Source organism: Rana temporaria, chromosome 4 (genome assembly GCF_905171775.1).
Source record: "Rana temporaria chromosome 4, aRanTem1.1, whole genome shotgun sequence".
Classification (NCBI taxonomy): Eukaryota; Metazoa; Chordata; class Amphibia; order Anura; family Ranidae; genus Rana; species Rana temporaria.
In genome coordinates, this window is record NC_053492.1 from 17460473 (window position 1) to 17480965 (window position 20493).

A 20493-nucleotide genomic window follows, 5' to 3' on the forward strand; every position below is an offset into this window, starting at 1 on the left:
TGGTGCCAACCACATCACGCATACTTTAGTTCTATACTATTACCAAAACAAAAAAAATGGGCAGACTTGTTGGGCTCCTTGGTCTTTTTTTTTGCCATCACTTTTCTATCTTTCTACGGTTTTCTATGTAAATGGGGGATCTGCTGATTTGAGTTTGATGTGCAGCCGAAAACACAAGGCCCATCAACATGAGCCCTCAAAGGGGTCAGCTTTCTGAAGAACCTCTATACCACAGCCAGGCAGAAACACCAAAGCAGAGAAGGACTGAAAATGGTCAGCGACCATTCTAAAGACCTCATTTTCGTATTAAACCGAAAAAGGAGAAAAACAAACTCCCAAACTGTTAAAAATTCTGGAGGTTGCTTTCTGCACCTAGAACAAGTAATGACACTACATATACATGTGACACTTCAAATTATCTTTATTAATTAGCAGAAGGTGTATTGCTGACATGAAGGAAACTTCAGACATTTGCAGGGAATTCATTATTGGCCTAGAGGAAGTGTCACTGATGAGAAGCATGATAGTCTCCGTCTGGATCTCTCCAATCTTCAGACTTCTTCTAGGAAATCATCCTTAAAAAACATGTAAAAGTTATTGAAATGTGGTTAGCCAGTGCTTGGAAAGAAGAAAAAGATAACAGAAAATAAGACAAGGATAAGACTTTTAATTGGCTGGGCTGGATGTTTCTGGCTGGAATTTCTTGTTGTAGCCGAAGCTGTCTTTCTTAGATACTCCATATACTGTACACAGTGTAATAGAGGTTCCCTGTAGCTCTCTGATTTCTAATTCTGTGTGTTATGTGTATTGGATGTTTAATGCACCTTTATTGAACTACTTTTTACTTTTATGATATTTTGTTTCATTTTTGGCTCCCCTGTACAAGTTTATAAAGCCGGTACAATAATTGTTACCAACAATTATCTTGCTGTATCATAAACCAGTGAGCAGATCAAGTGGAAAGTAGATGGACTTACATGAGCAAGAAATTTGCTATTGTAGTAATTTATGGGCCTAACACCAACAGCAAGCAATTTTTTCAACAACTGCTTCAATTCACCATAACCCACCAATGCCAGGATGGAATTATCATCAGTGAGCAATTCAGTAAAATGCTCTCGTCTAAGGAAGACAGATTTACGGTTCCCAAATCTTCATCAGGTCCAACATGTGTTCAGTCTACCCAGCTCTACATGTATGTTGTCCAAGACTGTTGACCTTAAGGATTTCTGGAGACATCTTCAACCTTTAGAACGGCATTTTGCCAATTTCCTCACCCTCACCAGTCTTTGTCTAGGCTGGACATCTTTCTAGTGTTAGCAAATCTGCTACCTCAGGAGGCTTCCACTAAAACGATGGCGGTCTTAGACCACTCACCTATGGTGATAATTCTTGAGGACATGGGAACAATGAAACTCCTGACTACATGGTCATTACCATCATGCCTGGCTTCAGATGATTATGCTTCAGATGATTATGATTATGCAAATTGTAATGCCATACACATGTAGGAAATGTTTGACTTAGGGCTTATGTACATCCAAGAAGAAAAGTACATTTCTTGATATTGAGGCTACTGTGACTAGTCCTCAGCTGCAGCCCAGGACCTTACCTAATGACCCAGCCTGTATCCCTGAGCATAGCCAGACCTTGCAAATATCCATGGTAAAAGTTTGGCTCCTGTCTTTTTCCTAGAGTAAAGTGTATTGTGTAACCTTGGCTTGTAACTGACTGCTGGTGGGAGGACTCAAGCTCTACATTTTCCCTCCTGACATACAGTTAAGAAAGTAGTCAGATACCTGCTTTGCAGCTTGCCCCCGGTTATAATACTTTAAGGCCCAGATTCTCATATCTCGGCATAAAACTATGCGGGCGTAACGTATCTCGTTTACGTTACGCCGCCGCAAGTTTTATGGGCAAGTGCTTTATTCACAAAGAACTTGCCTGTAAAGTTGCGGCAGCGTAGCGTAAATCCTCCGGCGCAAGCCTGCCTAATTCAAATGATCCAGGTAGGGGGCGTGGATCATTTAAATTAGGCGTGTTCCCGCACCGATCGTACTGCGCATGAGCCGTCTCTAAAATTTCCTGACGTGCATTGCGCTAAATGATGTCGCAAGGACGTCATTGGTTTTGACGTGAAGGTAAATGGCGTCCAGCGCCATTCACGGACGACTTACGCAAACGATGTAAATTTTTAAATTTCGACGTGGGAACGACGGCCATACTTAACATTGGTTGCCCCTCATATAGCAGGGGCAACTTTACGCATCGCAAATCTAACGTAAATGTCGTATCTTCACTGCGTCGACCGCGCGTACGTTCAGGAATTCGCGTATTTTGCTAATTTGCATACTCGATCGGGAAAACGATGGAGGCGACACCTAGCGGCGAAAAGAAATTTTGCATTTAAGATCCGACAGCGTAAGAGCCTTACGCCTGTCGGATCTAATGGTTATCTATGCGTAACTGATTCTAAAAATCAGTCGCATAGATACGACGGCCCAGATTAGGACTTACGACGGCGCACATGGCGTTGCGCCATCGTAAGCCCTTTCAGAATCTGGGCCTTAGTACTTTGGGTAAGGACCCTAGCCAGAGTAATGACTTTTAGTCAGAAGAGGGGGCTTACAAGTTATTATATTGAAAGGCAGGAGGCCTAAAATTGCATTGGAAAAATTACAACTACCCAAAATATACTTAGGGGCACATTTTCCCAACCTCAAATTATATAACGTAGCCAGCCTGACACAGCATGAAGAACATTGGACTAACAACAATTCCAACTACACCAACTTGGGCAGGTACCCGGGCTTACAGGATGTCCTGAAGCAGGCCAGGAAATTCTGTGTGCATTTCCGACAGTCATATAATGCCAGTGCTCGGCTGGCAGACCTCCAAAAAGAATACAACCTGCCCAAGAACCGCCTAATCTGTGACATGCCCACCAGGTGGAACTCTACGTTGGCCATGCTGCAGCGGCTGCACACGCAGCAGAGGGCCATAAATGAGTATCTGTGCCAATATGGCAGCAGACAGGGTCAGGGGAGCTTGTTTTTTTTTGGGCCATGATCAGGGATGCATGCACTGTCCTGTCACCATTTGAGGAGGCCACGAGGATGGTGAGCAGTGACAGTACATGCATCAGTGAGACTGTCCCTCTTATTCACCTGTTGGAGCACACGCTGCATGGAATAATGGACAGAGCCCTTGAGGCAGAACAAAGGGAAGAAGAGGAGGACTTCCTTACCTCTCAAGGCCCCCTTTATCCAGACAGTGTTCCTGCTTGCCCGCCTATCACACAGGAAGAGGAGGAGGAGGATTGTGTCAGCATGAAGGTGGAGCCTAGCACTCAGCATCAGCAGCAGTCTTCAAGGGATCAATTACAGTCCCAAGAAACCCATGAACTTGTACATGGCTGCGGATCCTGTTGTCTTCAGTGACCCAGAGGACTCCGCACCGAATGCCTCAGCAAACCTACGCTGTATGACCTCCCTGATCCTGCAAAGCCTGCGGAAGGATCCTCGTATTCGTGCTATCAAGGAGAGGGATCATTACTGGCTGGCAACCCTCTTTGATCCATGTTAAAAGAGTAAGGTTGCAGACCTTATCTTGCCTGCGCAGAGGGAGCAGAAGATGAAACATCTTCGGGAGGCCTTGCAGAAAGGTCTATGCAACGCGTTCCCAGATACTGGGAGGCTACAAAATCCTGGTCCTGGACAATGTGTTGCTGAGGCTTCAGTCACAGAAGTAGCGGTGGAGAAGGTGACCATCTGACAGATGCGTTCAGACAATTTTTTAGTCCGCAGCCCCAAGGTATGACCAGTTTCAGCAACCATCGCCAGCGTCTGTTTTACATGGTGCGGGAATACCTAGGGGCAAGATCAGACTTGGACACCTTTCCCACCGGATATCCTCTGGCTTACTGGGTCTTAAGGATGGATCACTGGCCAGAGCTTGCACAGTACGCAATTGAGCTACTGGCATGTCCTGCATCCAGTGATCGTTCAGAACGCACATTCAGTGCTGCTGGAGGCTTTGTAACCGATCACAGGGTGCGCCTCTCTACAGACTCGGTCGATCGACTGACCTTCATAAAAATGAATCAGGCTTGGATCACCACAAGCTACCAAGCACCTGATGCTGATGTAACTGAATATTTTTTTTTGAAATGTCAGATACCTTCAAGACTGCCTATGCTGATGCTGAGTGGCTATCCTGTTATGCTGAGTGACTATCCTTTTCCTCCTCAATGATCATGCTGATAGCTTGTAAGAAAATTTTTGGTTCTGGGCACTGCCACCAGTGGCTAAGGCCCAATTTTTCTGCCCCTATTTTATACAATTATAAAATTTTTGATGCAATACTTTGCAGCGGGCTCATTCCTGCGCTCCAACTAGAGTATCTGTGAGGGGTTTCAGTGTTGTGGCACCAGCACCACCACCAACAAAGGCCCCATTTTTCTGCCCCTTTTCAACAGGGGCATGTAATTACAATTCTTGATCTAATATTTCACAGCAGGGCCCATTCCTGCGCCCACCAAGAGTATCTTTGAGGGGTTGCAGTGTTGTGGCACCAGCACCAGTGCCTAAGGCCCAATTTTTCTACCACTGTTCAACAATGGCATGTAATTACAATTCTTGATATAATAGTTCACACAGCAGGGCTTTCCAGCGCCCACCAAGACTAACTGTGAGGGCTTACAGTGCTGTGGCAACACCAACACCTAGGGCCAAAATGTCTGCAGAGTATATACGGCAGGCCCCTACTTTCAAACATTCAACTTACAAACGACTCCTACTTGCAAACGGAAGGAGAGAACAGGAAGTGAGAGGAAATCTACCCCTAGGAAGGGAAATTCTCTTCTGTAAGAGGTGTCTCCTGTCCACTGATGCTTTATCACCAATCCTTGTTTCACTAAAAAACCCAAATTTTCAAAAAATCATTTGTCATTGGGACAGAAATTGAATTGCAATCTTCTGAACAGATGCACACAGACAGCAAATCAAATGTTACAGGGGTGGAAAGTATTCATACCTCTTGTACTTTTCCACATTTTGTCATGTTACAACTAAAAACGGAAATTTATTCTATTGGGATTTTATGTGATAGACCAACACAAAGTGGCACATAATTGTGAAGTGGAAGGAAAATGATAAATGTTTTTTTTAAATTTTGTTTTTGAATAAATACCTGAAAAGTGTGATGTGCATTTGTATCCAGCCCCCTTTATTCCGATACCCCTAACTAAAATCTAGTGAAACCAATTGCCTTCAGAAGTCACCTAATTAGTAGATAGAGTCCACCTGTGTGTAATTTAATCTCACTATAAATACAGCTGTTCTGTGAACCCCTCAGAGGTTTGTTAGAGAATCTTAATGAACAACAGCATCATGAAGGCCAAGGAACACACCAGACAGGTCAGGGATAAAGTTGTGGATAAGTATAAAGCAGGGTTAGGTTATAACCAAAAAATCTCCCAAGCTTTGAACATCTCACGGAGCTCTGTTTAATCCATCATCAGAAAATGGAAAGAGTATGGCACAAATGCAAACCTACCGTCCACCTACACTGACTGGCCGGGCAAGGAGAGCATTCATCAGAGAAGCAGCCAAGAGGCCCATGGTAACTCTGGAGGAGCTGCAGAGATCAACAGCTCAGGTGCGCCCACCGCACGGATTCTTAAATGGGACGTACAGGTACGCCCATTTGCCTACCGCTGCCATTCTGCCAACGTATATCGGTGTGCAGCGGTCAGCAAGTGGTAAAAAAAAAAAATATGCTGGAATGGAAATCACAAGCACTCGCCCAGCTGTCATGACTTGTCCACCTATTTTATTCATAATTTTTTTTCCCTATGATTGTCAGCTCCATCTAGTGGCCACAATGCAGTATTTTGCATATTAAGGTATTTTAGGAAATTGCCCCATTGTGGTCACTAGGTGGAGCTGGAGGATAGATAGATAGATAGATAGATAGATAGATAGATAGATAGATAGATAGATAGATAGATAGATAGATAGATAGATAGATAGATAGATAGATAGATAGGCCTATGGTGTTGATTGTAAATTGTTTGGCAGTTGTACCTTAGGTGACCAGGGGTCGGTACACTCCATACCGCACCATGTGGTGCAGCACTTCTTCTTTCCTTTACAGTCACTGTCACTATTACACTTCGGTTTCGGTCGGGTAAAAGAACATCTTGCACAAGTAGGTAGGCATGATCCAGGTTTTACTGCAATACAAAACACAGCCAGATTAAACAATACCATACCCCAGGATTTCCAGATCTACAAGAAACTGCAAGAATATGAAGGCTACCAAAGCTTATGTAAAAAAAAAAATACTGCCTGTCTGCCTTCAGTCTGTACTAAAGGCTTTGATGCTTCCTAAGTCAGTGCAGGCAGGCAGCTATCATTTTCAGCAAGAGGTCAGCGGTGGCATGCTCTGTATTTTTCTCCCCACGGGATGGAAACATTATACAGATCAGAGGCATAACTAGAAACTTCAGGGGATTGATACAAGGAACCATAAAGACCACCCCCAGGGTGGGGCCCTTCCCTCCCAGCCCCCCACCCCTTCATAATACAGGGGTAGTGGCCCCCATTAGATCACAACCCTCTTTTATCAGTGCTCCCCTCTTAAAGACCCTCCCCATTAGATCCAAGTTCTTTTATATCAGTTTCCCTCCTTAGAGACCCCCCCCCCCCCATTAGATTACAGTGTTGTTCAAACATATACACTGTACTATCTCGATATGCATAATACTATATGAATAGTGTAGGAAACTTCCAATTCATTCCAAAATGTGTTGTGCTAATATCCAACTTACAGTATAAAGTCCTTTTGAGTTGGATACGTTGGATATTAGCACAGCACTTTTTTAATGGATTGGAGGTTTCCACCATTTTTCATATAGTATTATGTGTATCAAGATTACACAGTATATATTAGTAATCAAAGGGAGTAGGGAATGCAGGATTATTGCGGTGCCTCAGAAAATCAATACCAATATTTATAAGAATTTTTTTACAAAGTTTTATTAATTGCAAAGGAAAATTAAAATACTAGTTTCGCCAAACATTGGCTTCATCAGGGGATTAAGATGTGTTTTGTATATGTATTTTAATTTTCCTTTGCACTTAATAAAACCTTTTAAACATTTCTTATAAATATTGGTATTGATTTTCTGAGGCACCGCAATAATCCTGCATTCCTTACTCCCTTTGATTACTAACAAAATTATGGGGATGAGGTGCCGTATTCCTTAAGACAATCGACCAATTTTTGCCAATTCTTTGCATAGTATATCGGTTTGAGTAACATTGGAGTGTATTAATACTTGGATTACCCTTGGAGGTTTCCACCATCATTCACAATTATTTGTGGGATGTTCCTGGTCAGCAGTGGTCAGGACCTACCAAAAGTGGTCCGTTAAAAAAAAACTGGCAATAAGGTCATGGGCAGCCAAAGCTGGCCCATGTAGTTCAAACCAATAGAGGAGCTACTGTAGCTCAAATTGCTGAGAAAGTTAATGGTGGTTTTGATAAAAAGGTGTCCAAACACACAGAGTATCGCAGTTTGTTGTGTATGGGTCTGCGTAGCCCCAGACTGATCAGAATGCCCATGCTGATCAGTGTCCACAGCCAAAAATGCCTACAATGGGTACGTGGGAATCAGAACTGGACCACGGATCAATGGAAGATCGTGACCTGGTCTGATGAATTCAATAATGGTTTAAGAGACACAAGTTTGAGGTGTTGACTTTGTTGTAATATATATATATATATATATATATATATATATATATATATATATATATATATATATATATACATAATGTCGTATTATTGTGTTATAAGTCCAAAATTGATCAAGCCAGATTTCAAACCTGTAATTCAAAGAGACAGGACGAAGTCTGTTTTTCACATCAAACCTGTAATTACATGTTACACATCAAAAGAGGTTTGTCTATTGTCAATATGCAAAAAAGAAAGAATGGGTCCGTTTTTACACATCAAACCAATCAAACAATTACTCAGATCACATGCAATCTAATTACTTATTAGAGGGGGCTTATTAGTATGCAAGAATGCATACTAATTAGTGACTCCGGCTGGAGTAATTTACCTGCCACTCTAAAAGACAGGATGTAGTTCCTGTCTTTCAGATCAAAGATGGCCAATCAAATTGCTCAGCTATTCAGTGAACAGGCAATATAATGTTGGGAGTTCTGGTTGTCACTCAGAGAAGATACCCCTATGTATTCTCTGCATGAACATATGTTGGTCTGGAAGTGATCAGAACATGTATTTTCTAAGATGAGACATTGACACTACATTACTTTGTTGGACTTTTGTATCATCTGTTGAATTTTGACTTTGTTTGTATTGGAAGTTAATTAAAATTGAGTTCTCTGGAGAACCTGTGTTGCTGCGAAACAACGTAATTTATAGTCATCATACTATACATCTATATCACTACATTTATTGGACATTTATGAGATCACAACAGACTTGGCCTCCAAATTCTCCAGATCTCAATCTAATCAAGCATCTGTGGGATGTGCTGGAAAAACAAATCTGATCCATGGATGCCCTACCTCACACTGTAGGCCTCGTACACTAGGCTGACCAGACATCCCTGGTTTCCCGGGACAGTCCCTGGATTGAGGACAATGTCCCCAGACCAAGTCTGTCCCTGGTTTTGTCCCCGGATTGGATTTGAATAGGGGCTGGGGCAATTTCAAGACAGTGCAGAATTGAAAAGAAAATTCTGAATAACACGCCCCGTTTCGCCGCTCCTACTAGCTTAGGGAGTTTATTTTTTTTCCATTATTTGTGGCCCTTTCTGATGATCATATGCTGGTTGGAGCGGAGGGAATATTTCTTCAGTTTTGGGTGCTCATTCAGCTCCGCTCGCATGTTCTCTTGCCTTGGCTCAAGTCCCGGCCAGCCGCCTGCCTACTTATCTCCTTGCCTTCTCTGGCAGAGTGATCTTCCTCCACTCCCCACCCAGTAGTAGCCGGGCCCCGGAGAGTAATGCCGCGTACACACGATCATTTTTTGGCATGAAAAAAACGGCGTTTAAAAAAAATGTAATTTAAAATGATCGTGTGTGGGCTTCACATCATTTTTCGGCTTCTGAAAAGCGACCAAATTTTTTTCGAGCATGCTGCATTTTTTAACAACGTTTTAAACTATGTCGTTTTTCGGGTTGTAAAAAATCATCGTGTGTGGGCTAAAACGACGTTAAAAACCTGTGCATGCTCAGAATAAATTTTTGAGACGGGAGCGCTCGTTCTGGTAAAACTACCGTTCATAATGGAGTAAGCACATTCATCACGCTGTAACAGACAGAAAATCGCGAATCGTCTTTTACTAACACGGAATCAGCTAAAACAGCCCAAAGGGTGGCGTCATCCACATGGAACTTCCCCTTTATAGTGCCGTCGTACGTGTTGTACGTCACCGCGCTTTGCTAGAGCATTTTTAAAAAACGATGGTGTGTGGGCAACGTCGTTTTAATGATGAAGTTGGAAAAACTTTTTTTCTACATGCCGAAAAACATTGTTTTTTTTAATGCCGAAAAATGATCGTGTGTACGCGGCAAGACTTGATAGACTGTGATGCGGGCAGTGGTGGCGACAGGCATTGAGTCGCTGATTGCCGCCATTACTTGTCCCCAGATTTCATTTTAAAAATCTGGTCACCTTATCGTACACACGACCGGGTTTCTCGGCAAAAAACAGCAAGAAAACTGCTTCTTGCTGAGATTCCCGTTCGTGTGTACGAGGCATTCAGGTTTTTTTGTTTGGAAAGCAGGCAAGAATCTCGACGAGAAAAAAAGAGAACCTGCTCTCTTTTTTCTCGTCGAGATTCTCGTTTGCCTGTTTCCAAACGAGAAACCCGAGAGTGTGTATACTTACCTGTCGCCTTGGAAACCCGCGCATGCTCAAAATGACTTTGACGCATGTGTGGTAGCTTCCATGGCATAGGTAGGGTGAAGCAAGATGACAGCGACGGCATGGAATGTGACGAGCGCATGACGTCACCGTGTTCTTTCCTTTCCTTTTGAAATGAAAGTCGGTACACTCGGGCGGCAAGAGTTTCTTGCCAAGAATCTCGTTAGGGAAAACAACGTTTTTTTCCTGACGAGATTCTCGGTCGTGTGTACGAGGCCTTACAGGTTTTAAGGGATCTGCTACTGATGGCTTGGTGCCAGGTACCACAGCACACCTTCAGAGGTCTAGTGGAGTCCATTCCTTGATGGGTTATGGTGGGCAGTCATAAAGTTATGGCCGATCGGTGTATACACTGAATTCACTATGGTTTGCTATGGAACGTACTCTATAGTGTCTGAATTTGCATCATCTAAGCCAGCGTTTCTCAACCTTCTAACCCTAGAGGAACCCTTGAAATAATTGCCAGGTCTTGTGGAACCCCTGTTAAAATGTTTTCATCAGGGTTCAATGAGAGAAATGTCACTTATATTAGTAGTCAGTGAGAAGAATGCCACCCTCATCGTCAACTAAAAATATTGGTGCCATGCCACTAGTTCTGCCAAGTGGAATTTGCCCTGGAACTATGCAGGCACTATCAGATTGGAAGTCAATTTATCACAGCTCAAGGAACCCCTTATCAACCTCTGGAGGAACCCTGATTATGAATAGCTTTTCAAAAAGATAATTGGTACCATCAGCCACAGTCCAAGGGACCTCTAGCAACCCCATGAGAAACATTAGAATTCCTTGGAACTCTATTTTGAGAATGGCTGATCAAAAAGTTTAAAGGTGCCATGCCACTACTTCTGCCAAGTGGAATTTGCCCTGGAACTATGCAGACACTATCAGATTGGTAGTCAATTTATCACAGCTCAAGGAACTCCTTATCAACCTCTGGTGGAACCCTGATTATGAATAGCTTTTCAAAAAGATAATTGGTGCCATCAGTAGGCATGTGCAAAAGGGAAAATTTCGTTTCGTTTCGTTTTAATTTCTTATTTAACTAATTTCGTTAAGTTAGGTTCGTTACATGTGTTAAATTCGTTTTCGGAACTCGTTCGTTTTCGACCGAATTTCGAAAAATCCGGTCGAATTCGAAAATATTTCGACCGTTTTCGGAATTCGTTCGTTTTCGACCGAATTTCGAAACATCCGGTAGAATTCGAAAGTATTTCGACCGGATTCGACAACAAATAGTCTCTTTTCGAAAATAATTTCGAAATTCGATCGGAATTCGAAAAAAAAAAAAATTCGAATTCCAAATCGAAAACCCGCGGACGAAATTCGATCGGATTTCGTCCACGGGTTTTCGATTCGGAATCGAAAACGTTCGTTCGGATTCCGTAAATTCATTAATATTGCAATTCGGGAATTCGTATGCATCCGAATGTCCGAATAATGAAAAATTTGTCCGAATTTCGATTCGGAACGAAACTAAATGCACATGCCTAGCCATCAGCCACAGTTCAAGGGACCTCTAGCAACCCCTGGAGAAACATTAGGTTTCCTTGGAACTCTATTTGAGAATGGCTGATCAAAAAGTTTATTGGTGCCATGCCACTAGTTCTACCGAGTGATGTTGGTCGGAAAGTATGCAGGCACCCACAAATGAGAGGTCAAATAGCCACAGTTCAAGGAACCCCTATCAACCTTTGAAGGAACCCTAGGTTTCTTTGGAACTCTAATTGTCATCATCCACAGTTCAAGGGACCTCTAGCAACCCCTGGAGAAACATTAGGTTTCCTTGGAACTCTATTTAAGAATGGCTGATCAAAAAGATGATTGGTGCCATGTTGCTGGTTCTGCCAAGTGGTGTTGGCCCCAGAAGTATGCAAGCACCATTAGATGAGAGGTCAATTAGTCACAGCTCAAGGAATGCATAGCAACCTCTGGAGGAACCCCAGGGTTCCATGGAACTCTGGTTGAGATCGGCTTGTCTAAGGTGTGATGTGCTTACAATAAAAAGAAGGAGTCTCAATTAATGCACAGACAGCCAGGCACACAGCATTTTCTCCATCTCCACTGTCTCAGGGAAATTATATAGGGATATATTTTTGATGTTTTACTTGATAGAGTGAAGGGACGGCTGAACTCAATTCTCTGAGGACTCCCCTCTTTGCACATAAAGTCCCACAATCTCTGCACTGCTGACAGGTGTCTATGGCCTTGTACACGCGGTCGGTCCATCCAATGAGAACGGTCCAAAGGAAGCTGACTGATGGTCTGATGTGCCTACACACCATAGGTTAAATAACCGATCGGGTCAGAACGTGGTGACGTAAAACACAACGACGTGCTGAAAAAAACGAAGTTCAATGCTTCCAAGCATGCGTCGACTTGATTCTGAGCATGCGTGGATTTTTAACCGATGCTTTTGCATACTAACCGTCGGTTTTGACCTATCGGTTAGGCATCCATCGGTTCAATTTTAAAGCAAGTTCTAAATTTTTTGAGCGAAGGATAACTGACCGATGGGGCCCACACACAGTCGGTTTGGTCTGATGAAAAGGTCCTTCAGTCCGTTTTCATTGGTTTTGACCGACTGTGTGTACGCGGCCTAAGACTTCTTCCAAAGAACTGATAGCGGCACACAGCCACTAACACCCACTTTGATTATCTACTCACAGTGCCACAGGATAATCGGTTGCCTCCTTCCGATATCCACTGGGATCTTCGGTGAGGGAGACACAGACTCACAATATTACATGACAGCTGGATACTCTTCCCCCAAATTCCACCTGGTACTGTACTCTTCAGTGAGCTCTCCTGACTCAGAAACTCCAATCTTCTCAGCTGTTGCTCCAGTTGGGATCTTGATGACTACTGAATGGCACCTCTAGCAACCTGCCCCTGAGGCAAAGCCCCTGCATAGGGGTCTCCTCTGGCAGGATTAGACCCAGCAACATCTACTCCCTCCCTCAGGCCTCCGACTATTAATAGGCTCTCCAGCCACCTACTGGGTACACCTCCCCAGGGATTGATTGGATCCCCATAAATATTCAGGGCGCCTCCTCTGTTCTTCCTCCCACTATAATTCTAGAATTTTCTAAAATACAGGGGGAAGCAATCAGACCAGCAGACTGTGAGACACTGAGCAGGCTAAAGCAGTCAACCCCTGCTCCACTGGTTACAGAGGAGCCAAACAAAATTTGCCCAGTAACCTACACTAGCTATGGAGGTGCTACAAAAATATGATTTTCTCTATGATTTTGGGGTCTATAATGGGAATAAAACCACATCAAATGCACATGGCTATAATTAATAGACACTGAGATCTTTGTGGAAAAATTTAAAAGTTCACATACCAGATAAAATATTATACTCTGGTGCTGAGAATTTTATTTTGAGGTGTACCTCACCGAATGAAATAAAACTGATCATTACAACTTCGTAGGGGTAGATTTCAAGAAATGGGGCTCCCCTGTACTCAGGTGATCTCCTAGCCTGATGGATGATACCAAATATTAATAATATGAAGCGCATCACAGCAGAGTAGAAAATAGAATGTTATATTTTTAGAGGTTGAATTGTAAAGATGGAAGGGATTGGTTCCTCTACATGCCGTCCCCGCTTCCCCTCTTATCCACTTATAGCTGTGATCGGGCTCCTGTGTACCTCCCCCCCACACACCCTCCCCCTCAACTGTCGCAGCACTGCCAGGTTCCCCCCTCTCCTGTCCTGCTGGCTCCTGAGGGGGATCTGTCAGGATGGAGAGCAGGGTAGAGGCCGCAAATGTGTCATTTACTGCACCCTTCATTGTCTTAATGAATAGAGTCAGTGATTCGCACCGATTGTTGACTCTGTTTAGTCATAGCTGGGGCATAGTAAGCTGTGTTTACTATGCTTCAGTTTGTGGATGAATGGGAAGTTCTTTACAGAGCAATTCCTGTGTATGCATTCTGTGCAGCTGAGGCTGCAGAGATTGAGATTGAGAGCAGTGACTGTTCTCTGTTTAGACCCCTGATATCCCACCTAATACTCCAAATGGGGCTCCTAAAAAAAATTATAAAATATAATACAAAAATAAAATTGTAAATAAATAAAAGGAAATGGTAGAATAAATAAATACAATAACAAAAACAAAAAAAACTATTGACACTAGTGGTGGAACTACCAGGGTCGCAGAGGTCGCACTTGGGACCGGGCCCTGGCGTTCCACCACTGTGGGGGCCCCATATGGGTGTGAGGGTGGCCCTTTATGGTTTCTTGGACCAAGGCTCTGAAGGTTCTAGTTATGATTCTGCTGCAATACCTTCAGTTCAGTAATAATAGTTTTGGTTATACAGCAATTTCCAAATCACAAGGAGTATTCCATTACCTGTCACTGTTGGCGTGCACTGGGCCCTGCACTTGAAAGAACAGCATCGGTCGGTGCCTTGGCACTGGTCATCCCTCTGGCAGAAGGGTGCATATATCGTAGCTATACACACTGAGTCATCAGAGTTTGGGCAGGCATTATTCTTGACTGCAGAGAGATAAAATAGCTGTGATGATGATGGAAGGAAGTAGAGACTGAGAAACTGAGACTGAACTAGAGACTGAGAGCAGAGGGTGATAAGTGCAGGCCGGGACTATGAAGAGTGATGTGTGCAGGCCGGGACTATGAAGAGTGATGAGTACAGGCCGGGACTATGAAGCGTGATAAGTGCATGCCGGGACTATGAAGGGTGATGAGTTCAGGCCGGGACTATGAAGCGTGATAAGTGCATGCCGGGACTTTGAAGGGTGATGAGTGCAGGCTGGGACTATGAAGCGTGATAAGTGCATGCCGGGACTATGAAGGGTGATGAGTGCAGGCTGGGACTATGAAGGGTGATGAGTGCAGGCCATAACTATGAAGGGTGATGAGTGCAGGCCGGAACTATGAAGGGTGATGAGTGCAGGCCGGAACTTTGAAGGGTGATGAGTGCAGGCCGGAACTATGAAGGGTGATGAGTGCAGGCCGGAACTATGAAGGGTGATGAGTGCAGGCCGGAACTATGAAGGGTGATGAGTGCAGGCCGGAACTTTGAAGGGTGATGAGTGCAGGCCGGAAATTTGAAGGGTGATGAGTGCAGGCCGGGACTATGAAAGGTAATGACTGCAAGCCAGGACTATGAAGGGTAATGACTGCAAGCCAGGACTATGAAGGGTGATGAGTGCAGGCCGGGACTATGACAGGTGATGAGTGCAGGCCGGGACTATAACGGGTGATGAGTGCAGGCCGGGGCTATGAAGGGTGATGAGTTCAGGCCGGGGCTATGAAGGGTGATGAGTTCAGGCTGGGAATATGAAGAGTGATGAGTGCAGGCCGGGACTATGAAGGGTGATGAGTTCAGGCCGGGGCTATGAAGGGTGATGAGTTCAGGCTGGGAATATGAAGAGTGATGAGTGCAGGCCGGGACTATGAAGGGTGATGAGTGCAGGTCAGGACTATGAAGGGTGATGAGTGCAGGCCGGGACTATGAAGGGTGATGAGTGCAGGCCGGGACTATGAAGGGTGATGAGTGCAGGCCGGGACTATGAAGGGTGATGAGTGCAGGTCAGGACTATGAAGGGTGATGAGTGCAGGCCGGGACTATGAAGGATAATGAGTGCAGGCCGGGACTATGAAGGGTTATGAGTGCAGGCCGGGACTATGAAGGGTGATGAGTGCAGGCCGGGACTATGAAGGGTGATGAGTGCAGGCCGGGACTATGAAGGGTGATGAGTGCAGGTCAGGACTATGAAGGGTGATGAGTGCAGACAAGGAGGATGAAAGGTAATAAGTGTCAGTTGGGACTATGAAAGGGGGGTGATGAGCGTTGGCCGGGGACCATAAAAGGTTGATGAGTGCAGGCCAGGTACAATATTTATGTTTATCTAAAGTTTATGCTGTATATTTAAACTGATGTTCTATATCTGTGTGTACTACATTTAATTTAATACATTGCAAATAATTCCCAGAAAGAGACAACAGAGTATTAGTTGCCTCCTTTCTCACTACCTTGGAGGAGGAGGAGTCTCTGCTCTGACTCACTTACATGTGTAAATTTCAGCTTCAGCTACCTATCTCTGTAAACAGCATTTTTACAACAGGAAGCATTGAGAAAAGTTGAAATACATCTGAAGATTAGCTTAAATCTCTCTTTCTGTTTCTGTCTCAGACACAAAGCAGAACAGGTCACATTTTTATGATCGCATCGTATTCTCAGACAGATTTTAAAATATTTACCGTCCAATGGCAGCAGACATTGTCTTCTACCCCCTGAGAAGCAGCACTTCATCTTGCCTTCACAGTGTCCATCTCGCCTACATTCATTCTGCAACGTGGAGCCATCAACATTGAATTCCACATCTGCAGGACACCTACCAGGTTTCCCCGGAGGCTGTCTACCTGAGAGGGTTATGAGGTGAACCATAAATGAATCACAGATATTTTCTTAGATATATACACACACACATACTGTACATACACTTAATTGTCCAAAGTATTGGGACACCTGCCTTTACACGCTCATGAAATTTAATGGCATTCCACTCTTAGTCCGTAGGGTTCAATATTGAGTTGGCCCACCCTTTGCAGCTATAACAGCTTCAACTCTTCTGGGAAGGCTGTCCACAAGGTTTAGGAGTGTGTCTCTAGTGGAATGTCTGACCATTCTTCCAGAAACGCATTTGTGAGGTCAGGCACTGATTTTGGACGAGAAGGACTGGCTTGCAGTGTCTGCTCTAATTTATCCAAAAGGTGTTCTATCGGGTTGAGGTCAGGACTCTGTGCAGGCCAGTCAATTTCCTCCACTCAAAACGCACTCATCCATGTCTTTATGGACCTTGCTTTGTGCACTGATGTGCAGTCATGTTGGAACAGGAAGGGGCCGTCCCCAAACTGTTCCCACAAAGTTGGAAGCATGAAATTGTCCTAAATGTCTTGGTATGCTGACGCCTTAAGAGTTCCCTTCAATGGAACTAAGGGGCCAACCCAACCCCTGAAAAACAACCCCACACCATAATCCCCCCTCCACCATATGATTTGGACCAGTCCAAGGTACTTGGTAAGAGGCATGGCGGTTTTTTTTTTATTCATATTTTTTTGTCATAATTTCTTGAAAAATAAAGAAATAATAAAAAAAAATTCACAAATTTTTATTTTATTTTTGCATACTGTCACTTCTTGTGCAGTACAGCGTTGTCATATAACAGTGTGGCAGTGATCAGGGACACTGCATGGTGACAGTTCGAAAATATATATATATATATATTTTACTATTTTTTTTAACACACTGACATTGTACTACTCTGGGGAAGTGATCAGTTTTTTATTTTTTTAACCACTTAAGGACCAGTGCACGACTATATATGTCGGCACAATGACACGGTTGGGCAGATGGACATAGCTGTACACCTGTACGTCCCCTTTAAGTTGCGGTATTGTGGGCGCGTGCGCGCCGCAAGCTCCATGAGTTCGACCGCGGGTCCGACGGACACGATGTCCGCGATTGTCTCACGGAGAGGAAGAACGGGTAAACAGGGGGGTATTGTCTCACGCGGGTATGCCCGCGATTGTCTCACGGAGAGGAAGAACGGGTAAACAAGCATTTCCCCATTCTTCCTAGTGAAGGGACACTGATCACAGCTCCCTGTAATCAGGAGCGGTGATCCGTGTCATGTCACATGTAGCCCATCCCCCCCACAGTTAGAACACATCCCTAGGACACACTTAACCCCTTCAGCGCCCCCTACTGGTTAACCACTTCACTGTCAGTGTCATTTGTACAGTAATCAGTGCATTTTTAAAGCACCGATCGCTGTATCAATGACAATGGTCCCAAAATGGCATCAAAAGTGTCCGATGTGTCCGCCATAATGTCTCAGTCACAATAAAAATTGCTGATCGCCGCCATTACTAGTAAAAATATTAATAAAATAGCGTTAATAGACGCTATAACTTTTGCACAAACCAATCAATAAACGCTTATTGTGATTTTTTTTACCAAAAATAGGTTGAAGAATACATATCGGCCTAAACTGAGGAAAAAAAACGCCAAATTGTCACTATTTCCGTTTATAGTGCAAAAAATTTAAAACGCAGAGGTGATCAAATACCACCAAAAGAAAGCTCTATTGTGGGGAAAAAAAAGACATCAATTTTGTTTGGGAGCCACGTAGTAGGACCACGCAATTTTCAGTTAAAGTGACGCAGTGCTGAATCGCAAAAAAATGCTCTGGTCTTTGGCCAGACAAATGGCCCGGGGCTGAAGTGGTTAAACATTATGTTTGCTTATAGCAGTGACTTACATTGCTACAGTATAAGCAAACATTTTACTGAATGAAACCAAATCATTCAGTTTGTTTTGTTGTGATGAGCTATGATTGAGCTATGATGAGCTATGATCAAAGCTAATCATATGGTGCAGATGAGCTGTGGTTGCCCCCTATCTGTACCATGTGATCCAATTGACCAATCACATGAAATAATATGGTACAGATGAGCTGTGGATACCCCCTATCCGTACCATGTGATCAAATTGACCAATCACAGCTAATCATATGGTACAGATGAGCTGTGGTTACCCCCATCCGTACCATGTGATCAAATTGACCAATCACAGCTAATCATATGGTACAGATGAGCTGTGGTTTCCCCCTATCCGTACCATGTGATGAAAGTGACCAATCACAGCTAATCATATGGTACAGATGAGCTGTGGTTACCCCCATCCGTACCATGTGATCAAATTGACCAATCACAGCTAGCAACACAATTGTATCCAATGGATGGCATGAAAGGAAGCCATCTATTGTGTAAAACTGTCATGTTGACCTGCTGTGATTGGTCACGGTCGCATTGGTACCAGCAGCAAGCCGGTACTCTGATCAGTCATTGGCTGTGTCCCAGTGACTTCCCATGCCTATCCCCTGCTGCGCAACTGGTGCTTCCTGACAGGACGTTATGTGAGGTCCACTCAGGATAAGAAACTGTCCGGCGGTAAAAAAAAAGGTATTTACGGGGAAAGCCAAGAACCTGCTCAGTCAGCCTTTCCCCTACACACAGCAGGTTTTCCCGAAAGGAAAACTGCGATGGAGCTTTGGCCGGGAATCCCGGCCGTGTGTATGCTCCATGGCAGTTGTTCCCATAGGAAAACTGCCAAAAACCACCGGGCAAAAGTCCGCCTGTTTCCCGGTGGGAAAAAAGAGAGCATACACACGGCCGGGATTCCTAGCTAAAGGCTCTCCTCGCAGTTTTCCAGTCGGGAAAACCAGCGTGTGTACGAGGCATTAACCTTCTCCATCCCAGAACAAAATAACAAAGCATTGGAAGAGGTTTTGAACCCATTCTCATTCATAAATGATGAATATACACATTGCACAACACTCTAAAAATATAATAGATTTGCCTGCATTTTATTTTCTATAGTAATATATATCCAAGACGTAGACATTTATAAGTTGGTTGAGTCCTTACCTGAATTTTACATAATTTTAAATTCTTACCTAAAAGTTCTTTATCATCGGTGAGGTTTGCAGTGCTTGGAATTAAAGCGGTGGCTCCTGCACAGATCAGGAGGAGTAGCAGGAGGGATCCGGTCTCTGGAGACATGTTCAGTTCCTAGAAATCTTTCTGAGAAGTCTGTGAGATGAGGAGACTTTTATATAGACCATATGAGGAAGAAGGAAGGGAGGGAACAGGGTTGAATCGGCTACCACACAATGGATGATTGCAAAAATAAAAGGCTTCCTACGTAATTAGCCACTTACGCAAATTCTGATGGCATAACTGGGTCCCTATAGTGTCTTGGGCTCTTATAGGGAAGAAGGAAGGGAAGCACTGAGAACAGGCAGAACCTGTTCCCATACAATATACGATTGCAAAGGAAGATACTTCTCATGTACGTTACTATGGTGGAATATACTTGACCTTTAGGCATTTATGACTTGTACGGGAAAGATGGACCCTTGCCCACCCTTGATAAAACGAGAAGGGGGAAATGGCGCTGCTAATGGCGATCAAGAGGCCAAATACAAAGAATGTGGGCCAGATTCACGTATATGGGCGTAACTTTGCGCGGGCGTAGCGTATCCTATTTACGCTATGCCACCGCAACTTGGACGGGCAAGTGCAGTATTCAGAAAGTACTTGCTCCGTAAGTTGCGACGGCGTAGCATAAATGGGCCGGCGTAAGCCCGCGTAATTCAAATGTGGAAGAGGTGGGCGTGTTGTATGTAAATCAATCATGACCCCACATAAATGACACGCCTAACGAACGGCGCATGTGCGCGCATGCTCAGTATCACGTCGAATTTTCTCCTTAAGATACGCCAGGCCCATTGCCTGTGACGTGAACGTAACCTACGCACAGCCCCATTCACGTACGACTTACGTAAACAACGTAAAAAGATACGCTTGCCGACGTCCGTACTTTGCATTACCTACGCCTCATATAGCAGGGGTAACTTTACACCGGACGTAAGCCTTACGTAAACGGCGTAGCGGCCGCAAGTACGTTTGTGAATCGGCGTATCTACCTAAT

General features: G+C 44.1%; 1 protein-coding gene across 1 annotated transcript; it reads right to left on the reverse strand.

The window, feature by feature from the left end:
* Positions 1-403: 403 nt before the first annotated feature.
* On the reverse strand, positions 404-19591 carry LOC120935993 (WAP four-disulfide core domain protein 5-like). The gene is made up of 5 exons (XM_040348056.1): positions 19457-19591; positions 16197-16358; positions 14322-14468; positions 6087-6235; positions 404-575 (listed from the first exon to the last, which is right to left on the reverse strand). Exons 1-5 carry the CDS (start codon positions 19560-19562, stop codon positions 552-554), a joined length of 588 nt encoding a protein of 195 aa, XP_040203990.1. The 5' UTR covers positions 19563-19591; the 3' UTR covers positions 404-551.
* Between the last annotated feature and the right edge of the window lie 902 nt (positions 19592-20493).

What these genes read in the sequence shown, in the direction of transcription:
- LOC120935993 (XM_040348056.1), bottom strand. Translation starts at nt 19,562, where the DNA reads ATGTCTCCAGAGACCGGATCCCTCCTGCTACTCCTCCTGATCTGTGCA. An exon ending in CGATGATAAAGAACTTTTAG is followed by an intron (nt 16,359 to 19,456) that starts GTAAGAATTTAA and finishes TAACCCTCTCAG; the next exon opens with GTAGACAGCCTCCGGGGAAA. An exon ending in CCGACCCCTGGTCACCTAAG is followed by an intron (nt 576 to 6,086) that starts GTACAACTGCCA and finishes ATGTTTTTTAAG; the next exon opens with GATGATTTCCTAGAAGAAGT.